The sequence below is a fragment of the Capra hircus genome, chromosome 24, assembly GCF_001704415.2.
Source record: "Capra hircus breed San Clemente chromosome 24, ASM170441v1, whole genome shotgun sequence".
Lineage (NCBI taxonomy): Eukaryota > Metazoa > Chordata > Mammalia > Artiodactyla > Bovidae > Capra > Capra hircus.
The window spans coordinates 57679214-57691476 of NC_030831.1; the positions used below are offsets into that span (position 1 = coordinate 57679214).

Sequence of the window (12263 nt, forward strand, 5' to 3'; positions counted from 1 at the left end):
TTCTTTTTATGTGCTGCACTGCTGTTTAGAACCGATGATTACATGAAATCCGGTTGAGTTTTGGTGGTTGTCACTGGCCCTGGCTCTTTGGTCTTGGACCAAGAGTCAACACATGCTTTAAATTCCCACTTCTAGTGAAGACACCAAATATACCCAGTTGCTAGAACAGCAGTATCATGTGAAGGAAGAGACCTGGACCCAAGTGACCTGGACTGTCATTTACACTCTGCCCATGGCACGATGGTAATTCAGTCCCTTGAGAACTGGATTAGGCTCTCTCAGATCTCACGGATCACGGTGCAGTGTGTCTTCACGAGGACATTCTTAGCACTCAGGGCAGGGCTGTGCTTGTTGCTGCGGGGCATTCGCCATCCTCGGCCCCTGCCGCCGGATCCCAGCACACTGAAAAGCTCAGGAGCCCCCAGGCATTTCCCAACACCCCTTAGTGAGAACCACTCCAATTTGGAAGTAAAGGTATAACCTGCAGAGAGAATTTAAAATTCAGATCTGGTAGCATTCATTTGGTAAACTCATCACTACTTCTCAGACGTATAATAAGTAACAGTTTCATCTGAAGATAATATTACGGGTTTGTGGCAACAGGAGAGTAATAGATAGGAAGCTCCTTGGAAAATAGAGTGATAGAGGTTGGTTTCAAAGTCTTTTTTTAACCCCCCTCAGGGATGTAGAACCTGTAGCACTCCTACTACCGAAGCCATTTCTACTTGCTACAGCATTGCTGGGATTTCAGTTCCTCAGCCAGAAATGGGAGCTCCAGAAGTAGGGGGTAAATATTGTGAAAGTAGATGGATTAGTATATGGAGCCACTGTGGCTTGCCAACATAAGCTATGATTTTAGTAATTTGAACTAGCTTAGTAATCAAATCCCCTAACCTTTTCACAGCCTTTCACGCCACAACTGCAGTGTAATCGCAGCTGGGCAGGTTTTCTTTTATATAGCACCCGCTTTATTTATTGCCTGCATTGTTGCTGAATGAAACCCAGTTTGAATTTCCCATTGCCCCTTTCGACCAGATACTCGTGACTCACTGATTTTCAAATTTCAATTTGTTAAAACAATGTTTTGTCACGGCTGCTGTCATGAAAATCCTGAAGGTAGCAACAAAGAGTTCCACCAGCCGTCACCACCCTTCCCCGCTCAGCACAGAGGCCCTGACATAGCTGCGTTATCCCTGCTAAACAAAGGCCCATCCGCAGCGCTGGCTGCAGAGCACATGCTCTGAACATGTGTTTATTCTGACAAAAGGTGGAGGGATGGGGAGAAACAAGAAGATAACTTTCAGCTTAAAACCTGTGTTGAGTTACTTTGGGGGTTGCTTTGTTTTTGTTTGTTTGTTCGTTTTTTTAAAGAAAGAACAGCTATTCTTAGATTTGAACATTGTCATAAAAGAAAGAAAAACCGGTCAGACAGGTCAAGAGGGATGAAAACGGACATCTTCCCTCTGCACCCCGTGTGCTCTCGAGTCCTGCATGAACCAGAAGCTTCTCCTTTGTATACATTGATAGAGGAAGCTTCCTTTTGCTTCCCCAGGCTAGTACTAGTGGTAAAGAATCCACCTGTCAATGCAGGAGATGTGGGTTCGATCGCTGGGTTGGGAAGATTCCCTGGAGAAGGAAATGGCAACTGGCCCCAGTATTCTTGCCTGGAGAATCCCATGGACTGAGGAGCCTGGTGGGCTACAGTCCATAGGGTCGCAGAGTCTGACACACACACTCGCACGCACGCACGCATGCACACACGCGCACACACACACCCCACACACACACCCCCCCTTTGAGTCTATTTATAAAACACGGCCTCTTGCACTCACGAATAACAGAGGCAGGGTGCCAGCCTGCTGTCGGTAATCAAGTCAGACATGTCAAAGGCGCATCTCTTGGTCCTCACCGGGGTGGGTTGGCTGTGGATCTCGGGGAGACCCCTAGGGAGGTGAGAAGAGATTACATGAGGCTTCAGTGTGTCTGTTGCTTCTGCTGAAGAAGCAGCTCAAAGCATGTGTGTAAGAACATATTTATGTCTTTTATAGGACAAAACATTGGCTTATTTCTGTCATGAGAAAGATTATACCGTAATTAAGTTTTAGGCTTGTTTTCTTTTCTGCCCAGGTCCAAACTAATAAAAGTCACTGTAGTCCAGGTCTGGTGGTTGCTCCCTTCCAGGCTGGAAGAAGCACCACTGTCTTTTCAACCAGCCAGCATGTCCTTACTTTATCTGTTTTTAATAAGTCTAATAAGAAATTGCGTGTAGGGGAGACATGTGGGATCTTAGTTCCCCAACCAGGGATTGAACCCATGCCCCCTGCCTTGGAAGGCGAAGCCTTAACCACAGGACTGCTAGGGAACTCCCCGAAACCTTTTTTTTTTTTTATGTTGACCTTTGCCTTCTGTTTAAAAGCCCTTTCAACTGTATTTGAGGGAAGCGGTTGTGAAATACTGATGTAATTGTGAAGGAGGCACTTCCTGTGCTGAGGCAAGGGAGAACAGCCCAGCCCGTGTTGTATGTTTCACTCCTTCACCTCGCTGGGACTCCGGCTGACTCTCTTCCCTCCGGTTGTCCCAGCTCACATGGGGCCGGGCTGTTTTCCTGCCCTGCCAACTGCGCCCTCTGTCGGTCAGGGGAGTCCATGGGAGGGCGGCTCTGTGGGGCCCCCTAGGCTGAGCTCGCAGAGCCTGATGGATGGCAGCTGCTGCCAGTGTTTTGATTTTTGTTAGTACAATAAAATCACGTGACACCCCCACACACACACCGCTGCCTCCAGCCTTCACATTCTCTGGGTTCCAGATTTCTGTGCTGGGCCATTTTAGCAGACCTGGGAAACGGAGTTTATTTTATTCTTCATGCTTCTTCCCCCATTCCCGGTTGGTCACTTTTGTTTAATTGCAGTTGATTTTTTGTTTGTTTATCTTCTTTCAATCAGCAGCTCTTTACCAGAAGAGCTGGTTGTCTTTCACAGTAGCCTGCATGTGTAATTCCAAGCATGGAACATCCAGAAGCCCCAGCCTTGTGATCCCAGCCTCGGACTTTCTCTGACTCCAGCATCATCCAGGGCTGTGGGGGGCCCAGAGTTCCCCATGGTGGGGACATTACTTGGGCCAGCTCACAGTTAGCCTTGGATGTGTTTGGTGGAATTCACCATTCTAAGGTTTTCCTCTTTCCATGACAAAACAGTCACAGATGTTAATCAGATGATCAGCTTTTTGGACCTTCTGAATCCTAAAGCTACTTGTATATCTACTTACACTGTAGGTGTTCCAGTATGCTATAGAATGCTGGAGTTTTTTTAGGTCTCTAATTATCCCTTTAAAAAGTTCAAGATCAATTTCCATCGAAAACTGCTAATATGATTTATTGCTTCTATTAACAGTTTGCTTATAGCTGACAGAAAGCACAGGTTGATTTGTGCATGTGTGATTTTTGTTGTTGTTGTTCTTGCCAGCCCCCAAATCTGTCACTTTGTCATTATCTGGTGATACTAAGGGTTTATACTGTTCATTTGGGAGAAACATTTTTAAAGCTTTGTCGAGGTATAGTGCATATCCCATACAATTCACCCGTTTAAAATATACCTCAGAATGATGTTTAGAGCATCACACACGTACAGCCATCACCATCATCAGTTGTAGGACATTTCCATCCCACCAAAGGAAACCCCATGCCCATTAGCAGTCACACGCCATAATCCAGATGTTTAATACAATCTTGGTATATAACCATATGTAACTTCATATCTCCAGCAAAAAGTGAGGTTTATTATTTTCCCAGTTTTATATCAACTGTTTCATTTTCTTGCTGACTTGGGAAAATGCTGAGGCAGAAAACCTTTTAGTAATTTTAAGAGCAACAAAGGCTTTAACATTATTGAAATACAGGGTTGTTTTGGGTTTTGTTAAGATTTTAGGGTGACTTTTTGTTTTCCTGTTAGGCTTATTTAGGTAATAATGTTATCATTTTGTTTTCTAGTCATTTGAGCTTAAAAGATTATCATTTTGTTTGTTTTCTAATCTTTTGAGTTTAAACTTGGGATTCCCTAGGTTGCCCTGCGTTTTTAATTGGGTCTGTATAAGTGAAGGGGCAACTGCTAGACTCTAAACCAGAACCTCTGGGCAAGTTCTTGTTCTCTGTGAGACTCGGTTTCCTTGTCTAAGGGAGCAGAGATTATGTGCCCAACCTCCTAGCAAGGTAGCTGCAGGATCGTACATCTGACTGCTCTTGGTAAGTTACAAAGCATGACCCAAGATGTCAGGGCATGTGTTTTTCTTTCATTGGTTCTGTATGGTATCTGATAAAGCATATCTCTTAAGAAAAGTATTTTGTGAACTTTTAAGATCTAATTTATAGAACTTGGTCAAGAATCCCAGTGAAGTTCTCTCACGGGGATGTGACTTGGTAAGATGTTGCCAACTAATTCTGGGGCAGGACATGCCTGGGCAGTCAGACCAGATTTCAGACTTTCGGCTTTAGCTGAAGAGAGGTGGAAGGGAGCAACAGTAGACTTAAGTGCTGATGGAGAGGCTGTTGCTAACAGGCTAGCTCCCCTCACGCCAGGGCTCAGGGTCCATAGGGAGCTATACAAACCAGTGTCCCCACCCCCTCCCAGTGGACTAGGGCCTCGTCTTCACCAGCATCCTCCACTCTGGTTTCCATGGTAACATCACTGCTGGAACCCTCTCCCTCTTCATCTGCTCCGGGTCTTGGGAAAACCTTTTACTTAAATGTTCTTACTCTCCTCCTCTCATCGAGGACAAGAAGGAAGAGTGGAATCGTTTATGAGAGCTGGGGTGTCAGGCTTCCTACACCAAGGTGGGATCCTCCCCTCCCCCACGCAGCAGGAGTGCATCGCCACGTACAGGCAGCCTGGTTGCTGTGGAGCACACACCTCCCGAAGGGGAGGACCAATACTACCCACGGTCAGTCACTCCTAACATCTCCTGCCTTTTGCATTTCTCTTTCAGGAAGATCCACGCCTGAAATTTCCAGTACACATGCGGTCAAAGGCATCCTTAAACCCCAATGACCTTGGCCCTCTTCCTGTGAGTACACTGGAGACCCACAGACCAGTCTGAAAGTGTTTACTGAGTCATGGGCTCGGTACTGATAGGGAAGCCCTGTGATCTTCTTCTCCGGGTTGAGTCCCTTTGGTCTGTAAGTTCTTAATAGAGTCAGTTTACACAGTTCATACCGCACGTAGCTCTTCTGAGAGAGGGGTCGGGATGGCTGCCCTCTTGCTAGCGGAAGGTACACCTTGCCGCTAGGATGTTCAAGGCTTTCTCTGCAGGTGATGAGTTAAGCAGCACACATTAATTTTGTAACTTAGCAACCATTGATTTCCATCCATACTGCTGATTTAGTCATAGGAATAAAAATATTAAAGACTGTGGGAGAAAAAGGCGTAGGTAATCGCAGAAGGTTTCTCTAAGTCATTTATCCTGCAGATATTTTAAGTTGTTCTCCCTTGTCGATGACTGTTTATAAATCTAATTTTTATCAGTTCTTTTTTGGGGCCTGAGTGAGAAATGAGCTATTCATTCCAAGTTAAATTTTGAATGAAACCTTCTCCATGCTTTCTTCTTGACCCACCCCCCACCCCCACCCCCATTTTTTAAAAACCCTTATGGAGGCTGAAAGGTGAGGAGTGGTGCCCACTCCAAGACTTCTTTAAAGTGGAACAGTACTGGGAATTTTTTTGGTGATTGTTTCCCAAGAACCTTTCTATTGCCTGCTATATGGTACTATACATACAGCCAAATTTGAAGCTCGAAAGATCAGGGTGAAGTCTTTATTCATCGGGTTATAGAAATGTCCCACACTCCCCAGATATTGGGTTCCGGGGTTTAGATGGAAGGAGCCCAGAGGAGAGACTGGAGAGAGGGTTTAGAAAGTTGTTTAGGTCTGCTGGATTCTAGACTTCAGTAGCACGTGAGCACAGTCCAGATAATGAAAGCACACAAGACTGACCTCAGAAAAATTATCCAGATCTGTTGGTTCCTGAGTAGTGAGAGTTCACAATAGAGAATTACATTAGACTGTTCAACCACCTGATGACATGGATATAGCCTCCATCTCTCACATTTTATATCAACCTTCCTCCTCCCTTTAGTACTCAGTAAATATACATTTAATTAGATGAGCTATTCCATCCCAGGCTCCACTGTCTCACAGTATGCCAAAGTTTCCCTGTGAAGCTTCTGAAATAAGAGCCCCTGGTCCCTGTTCCTTACCCAGCGAGTACAGCTGGACTGCAGAACGTGTGCAAAAGTGTGTTGCTGGGTGTTGTCACCAGTTCATCTGAAATGTTTCCGTTTCATTTACTCTTTATGGGAAAATGTACTCCCGGGGAGAAGGTGCCGCAGGGTCTCTAGCGTTCGCCTTTGATTTTGGGACTACTGGCTATTTTTGTCTTCTCTGTCTCCCTCCCCTGATACCAGCCTGGCTGGGAAGAAAGGATCCACTTGGACGGCCGGACGTTTTACATTGACCACAGTAAGTAGGCGCTGTTAGGGGCATGTAGGTGGGGACGAGGGTAACTCAGATGTGGCCGTGAAAGCTGTGTCATCTTACTCTTCGTCTAGGCAGCCAGGTGTTATGTGGCGAGGACGATGCCAGAGACGCAGTGCCCTCGTACGGTACTGTCCCTGCCCCGCCTTCGCTTGAAGCAGCCATCCCAGTTTGACCTTGTGACCTATTAACTTTTTGTTTTTTTTTTTTAGTTGCAAAAATTTTTTTTCTGATTCACGACCCCTTGACTTTTGCGCTTTTAATAAATATACTCTGGTAATAGAAAATAAGAAGTGATGATCAGGTCAGAAGTCTATGGAATGAGGGGTGCTTGAAGCAGCCGTCACGTTTTTTTAAATTCTGCCTTCAGGGGCCTCGTGGCAAGACGCCCGCTCTGACTTATTTTCTATTCACAGCATGTTTCCCTGCACCCAGCACACTAATACATACGCAGTTCTTTTCTTGAAATTGTAGTACATTTGCTGCGGACATTTGCTCCAGCTCCTGTGAATAAACGTGTGGTGTCTTGTGCCAACTAAAAGTTAAACTAATAAAAGTTTGCTTTTAGGCATTAGTTTTGTGGGGGTTTTTTTTCCCCTTGTTGGAGTGTTTCTCCATGGGATCATATTATTAGATCCCTTAAACCTTCGGAAAAATGTATGTTAAAAAGAAGTCTTCAGGTAGATTTAAAGTTCATGTACATGTGTGACTGATAGTATTTTGATCTTTGTTTTCATTTGGTTCATAAATGTGAGCATTAAGTCTACACCAGGTTGCCTGGCCTCATATTTTCTTCAGTTCAGTCACTCAGTCGTGTCCGACTATTTGTGACCCCAGGGACTGCAGCACGCCAGGCTTCCCTATCCATCACCAACTCCTGGAGCTTTCTCAAATTCATGTCCATCAAGTCGGTGATGCCATCCAAGCATCTCATCCTCTGTCGTCTCCTTCTCCTCCTGCCTTCAATCCTTCCCAGCATCAGGGTCTTTTCCAGTGAGTCAGCTCAGGCAATGGCACCCCACTCCAGTACTCTTGCCTGGAAAATCCCGTGGACGGAGGAGCCTGGTAGGCTGCAGTCCATGGGGTCGCTGAGGGTCGGGCATGACTGAGTGACTTCACTTTCACTTTTCACTTTTCATGCACTGGAGAAGGAAATGGCAACCCACTCCAGTGTTGTTGCCTGGAGAATCCCAGGGACGGGGGAGCCTGGTGGGCTGCCGTCTATGGGGTCGCACAGAGTCGGACATGACTAAAGTGACTTAGCAGCAGCAGCAGCAGCTCTTTGCATCAGGTGGCCAAAGTATTGGAGTTTCAGCTTTAGCATCAGTCCTTCTGATGAATATTCAGGGTTGGTTTCCTTTAGGATTGACTGATTGGATCCCCTTGCAGTCCAAGGGACTCTCAAGTGTCTTCTCCAACACCACAGTTCAAAAACTTCAGTTCTTCGATGCTCAGCTTTCTTTATAGTCCAACTCTCGCATCCATACATGACTACTGGAAAAACCACAGCCTTGACTAGACGGCCTTTTGTCGGCAAAGTAATGTCTCTGCTTTTTAAAATGCTGTCTAGGTTGGTCATAGCTTTTCTTCCAAGGAGCAAGCGTCTTTTAATTGCAACCTTGAAACTGCAGTGAATCTGCAGTGATTTTGGAGCCCAAGAAGATGAAAGTCTGTCACTATTTCCCCATCTATTTGCCATGAAGTGATGGGACTGGATGCCATGATCTTAGTTTTCTGAATGTTGAGTTTTAAGCCAGCTTTTTCACTCTCCTCTTTCACTTCCATCAAGTTTCTCACATTTTCTTACCTCGCTGCACTGGTTAGCTAGGCGCCTTGCTGAGCTGACCGGGAGGTCGGGCCTGGGTCCCCCTGTGGGTGGAGCCTGTCGCTGCCTCAAATCTCAGGCCCTCTTCCCGGCTTCCTGCGCCACCCGTGCACCATGGAGAGAACTTTGCTTCGAGGCACAGGAGTTTGACAGGTTTTTATCAATCCAATTAAACAAGAAGCCCAGCAATTCAGAATTCAATCAGAATAGTAGAAGTCCTGGATATGTTTAGGGATATGTGTTACCCTTGGTTAAGTTTAGATAGTTTAAGGTACATAGCCTCATTTTTGTCTTTGACCAGTAATAACACTGAGTTTTGCCTGCTCCCAGAGTTGTAGTGAGCATAAAATTGCTGCCGTAAGTGCTGTGATATATGTGTCCTCCCGCTTTTCCCCTTAATGTTCTATTTATAATTCTGCTGTTTCTTAGCATAATTTGCTTAGAATAGTCACACGTCTTTTTCCCACTGAAAACAAAAGACAGCCTTGTTTGCTGTTTTTTCACGCATTACCATTTCACTTTTGAAAGAGAGGTACTAGTAATAATGACCATTTTATTAAAACAAAGGCTTAACCGATCACACAGCCTTGGTCTTTTGCTCAGAAAGGACCTCACACAGCATTGCGGCCGTGTTCCGGCTGGCGATCTGATGCCAGGTCAACCTGAAGAGGCCCCAGGAACAAGAACAGCACAATTGCAAAGTGCTATCCTGGGATACATTAGAAATGTGAAAAATCATTGTTTTTATCCTGGTTTTCTGGAGGCGTGCATAGACCTGAGAAAGTAAATGCTTGACAAGTGGTGACTCAGCTGGCCGGTGGTGCCAGTGTTGTTGGGAAGTTGATGCCCGGGGTTAGAAAGTGGAGAGCACTTGGCTTGAGAGGCTGCACAAAACAGTGCCTCCACCCTAAGGCCTGCGCCCTCCTGTTAGGAGAGCGTGAGGTGAGGTTGCTCAGTTGTGTCTGACTCTTTGCAACCCCATGGACTGTATGGAGTGGGTTGCCATTTCCTTCTCCAGGGGATCTTCCTGACCCAGGAATCGAACCTGGGTCTCCTGCATTGCAGGCAGACACTTTACTGTCTGAGCCACCAGAGAAGCCCCTGGTTTGGAGAGGGTAGTCCCTTGCTAAATGCCTGGGCGGTTCCTAATTCTTCATCAGTCCCTCCAAGCTCCACTCCGACATTCCTGGTTCTTCTTTTGGGACCACGCAGCACTTGGGAGCCTCTCCCTCTTAACTCCCGGGACTCAGGTGACAGGATATAGACCACAGACGGAGCCTGGCTGGCCTGAGCTGTGCCAGTGTATTTGCGGCACTGCCAAACAAGAGGCGGGGCTCAACCCCTGGGTTGGGAAGATCCCCTGGAGTAGGAAATGGCAACCCACTCCAGTGTTCTTGTCTGGAGAATTCCATGGACAAGGGAGCCTGGCGGGCTACCATCCATGGGGTCACAAAGGGTCGGACACAACTGAAGCGACTTGGCACATACACACGTTAGCTGGTAACGTAACATTTCTGCCATTTCTCCCTAATTTGTCAAGGTGTATTCAGTGGGAAGTAATAAAGAGGTACATATCAATGAAACAGAGCTCCATTCATTGTCTTTCTGGGAAAAAAAAAAAGTCTAATCTGAAAAATGCAGCATACCTATTTTCTTTTTAAGACACTTGATCAGGTACAAAGAGCCACTCCAAAATGGGTTGAGTTACCTGGAGTTACCTTACCTTCCAAACCAGTTTCTCCTTCTAAACACTTCCCCGAATCTCGGTTCCAGCAAAACTTGGCATCTCGCTTCATTCTGCTGCTGCCCCAGGACAGAGAGCAGGCCATCCCCACCGCGCCGCGCGGCTGTGAGAGCGGGCGCCTTGTGGGGCGCTCAGGGTCACCCGTCTTCCACTTCGCTGGGACTCGTGACTGTGCGCTGACTGTAGGAGACGGCAGTGCACTTGTCTGCTAATTCATTATGTTTTTTATTTTCTGCTTCATAAATTCTTGAGAAGTGAGACATATTTAAGATAAAAAATCTTAAAGATTTAATTTCAGAAGAGCATGAATGCTCAATACTAATCTCTTCAGGGTCCATGATTGATTTGGCTGACATTTATCAGATTGGGCTTCCCAGGCGGCTCTGATAGTGAAGAATCTGCCTGCAATGCAGGAGACCTGGGTTCAATCCCTGGGTCAGGAAGATACTCTGGAGAAGGGAATGGCTACCCACTCCAGTATTCTTGCCAGGAAAACTCCATGGACAGAGGGACTCTGGCGGGCAACACAGTCCATGTCACAGAGTCGGACGCGACTGAGGAACTAACACTTTCACTTTATCAGATAGTTTGTATGTTTCAAGCCTGGTGTAGAAGGTTAAAGGAAGGTCTTGAACTGAGCCCTACGTCTCTCAGGAATTGTACGGTTCTTCTTAGACACCTGAGTTGCCTGGGTGCTAAGTAGGTGGCCACCGGCAGCTTGTATATCAACACAGAGCTGGAAAGTAAGATTCCAGGGGTGCTCTCGATCTCGTTTCAGTTGTACCACGCCCACTGGTGGTGGTGGTTTAGTCAGTAAGTCGTGTCCGACGCTTGTGACCCCATAGGCTGTAGCCTGCCAGGCTCCTCTGTCCACTGGATTCTCCAGGCAAGAATACTGGAGTAGATTGCCATTCCCTTCTCCTGCGTGGGTATCTTCCTGACCCAGGGATCGAACCCAGGTCTCCTGCATTGCAGGCAGATTCTTTACCATCTAAACCACCAGGGAAGCCGTACCAAACCCATTAATAGTATCTAAATGGACTAAGTCTCATTCTTCTACTTCATTCTTGCCCCTTGATTTGAAATATTATGGCTCAAAGACAAAAAGCAAGTTTAGGTTCAAACATTTCAGGGCCGAATGGGTAACTGGCCACCGATATTCTTATGCTGATAATTCCTAAGTGCAAAATTGACGATTATGATAACCTACAGAACCGTGTGTGGTTCTGAAAGCTTAGACTGTTTTAAAAAGGACTTTGTTTTCACCATCCATTTCATTTGGTCATTTAAAAAACCCCAAGCTCCTGCTGCGTACTGGGAACTGTGTTCAGCTGTGGAGAGGGAGCCACAGAGATGAGCAGCGCGGGCCCTGTCTGCCTTGGGCTCAGCTCTAGCAGGTCGGGAGTGCCAGGAGGTATTTAAGTGCTGCCTGAGGGGAGTGAGCCTGCTCTCCTGTCCAAGTGCTGGGCTCCAGAGGGGGAGGCAGGCTCCAAGAGAAGGACCTTGTGGAATGGGTGGCTTTTCCAGTGGATCCAAAATAATGAGTACGGTTTAGTTGGGCACACCCAACAAAGAGGTTTCTGGAGGGAGAAAGCGGGTGGTACCGTGATTAGAGAAGCACAGTGGCTTGCAAGCCGCCGGCGTGCAACAAGCCAGGCTGACACAGGGTCAAGTCAGCAGGAGCCTGCCAGGTGTGGGGACTTGGGTCCCTTCCGCAGCCAGACCGGAGCACCAGAGGGACTATCCAGAAGGGACTGATGTGGTCAAATTTGTTGTCTAGAAAGCCTCTTGGCAGAGTTGTAAAGGAAGTTCTGAACAGACGTGAGGGAGCCTGAGGCCGAGGAAACCTCAGAGAAGTGCAGGCAGAGGCAAGTGCTACACAAAGAAGCCTTTTCAGCGAGAGGTGGGAACAGCGGTGGCCACCGTGGTGAAAGGTTGCGGGGAGGACAGGGGAGGCGGCAGGCTCGGATGTGCACCAGGAATGGATCGCGATGCTGTTCACGACGAAGACAGGCTTCTGAACTGCTTTGGTGTTGGAAGATGACGGCTTCGGCTCTGCCAGAGTGGGGCTTGGGGTGTTTCCCATGGGAAATCCAGATGCAGGTGTCAAGGATGACAGCTCAGAGCTCCCATCCAGACAGATCGCAAGTTGTCGTACGTAGGTAGCAGCTCATTTA

At 46.9% G+C, this 12263-nt stretch overlaps 1 protein-coding gene across 6 annotated transcripts in view; it reads left to right on the forward strand.

Moving 5' to 3' along the window:
• NEDD4L (neural precursor cell expressed, developmentally down-regulated 4-like, E3 ubiquitin protein ligase) overlaps window positions 1-12263 on the forward strand; it is a 371596-nt gene that overhangs the window by 313942 nt on the left and 45391 nt on the right. For 4 of the 6 annotated variants that reach the window (XM_018039444.1, XM_018039445.1, XM_018039441.1 and 1 more), the window contains 2 exons: window positions 4975-5052; window positions 6448-6502. In XM_018039444.1, coding sequence (XP_017894933.1) covers window positions 4975-5052; window positions 6448-6502 — 133 coding nt within the window. Of the gene's footprint in view, window positions 1-4974; window positions 5053-6447; window positions 6503-6591; window positions 6646-12263 lie in introns of all 6 variants that reach the window. The other 2 variants (XM_018039440.1, XM_018039442.1) reach the window with 1 other exon arrangement.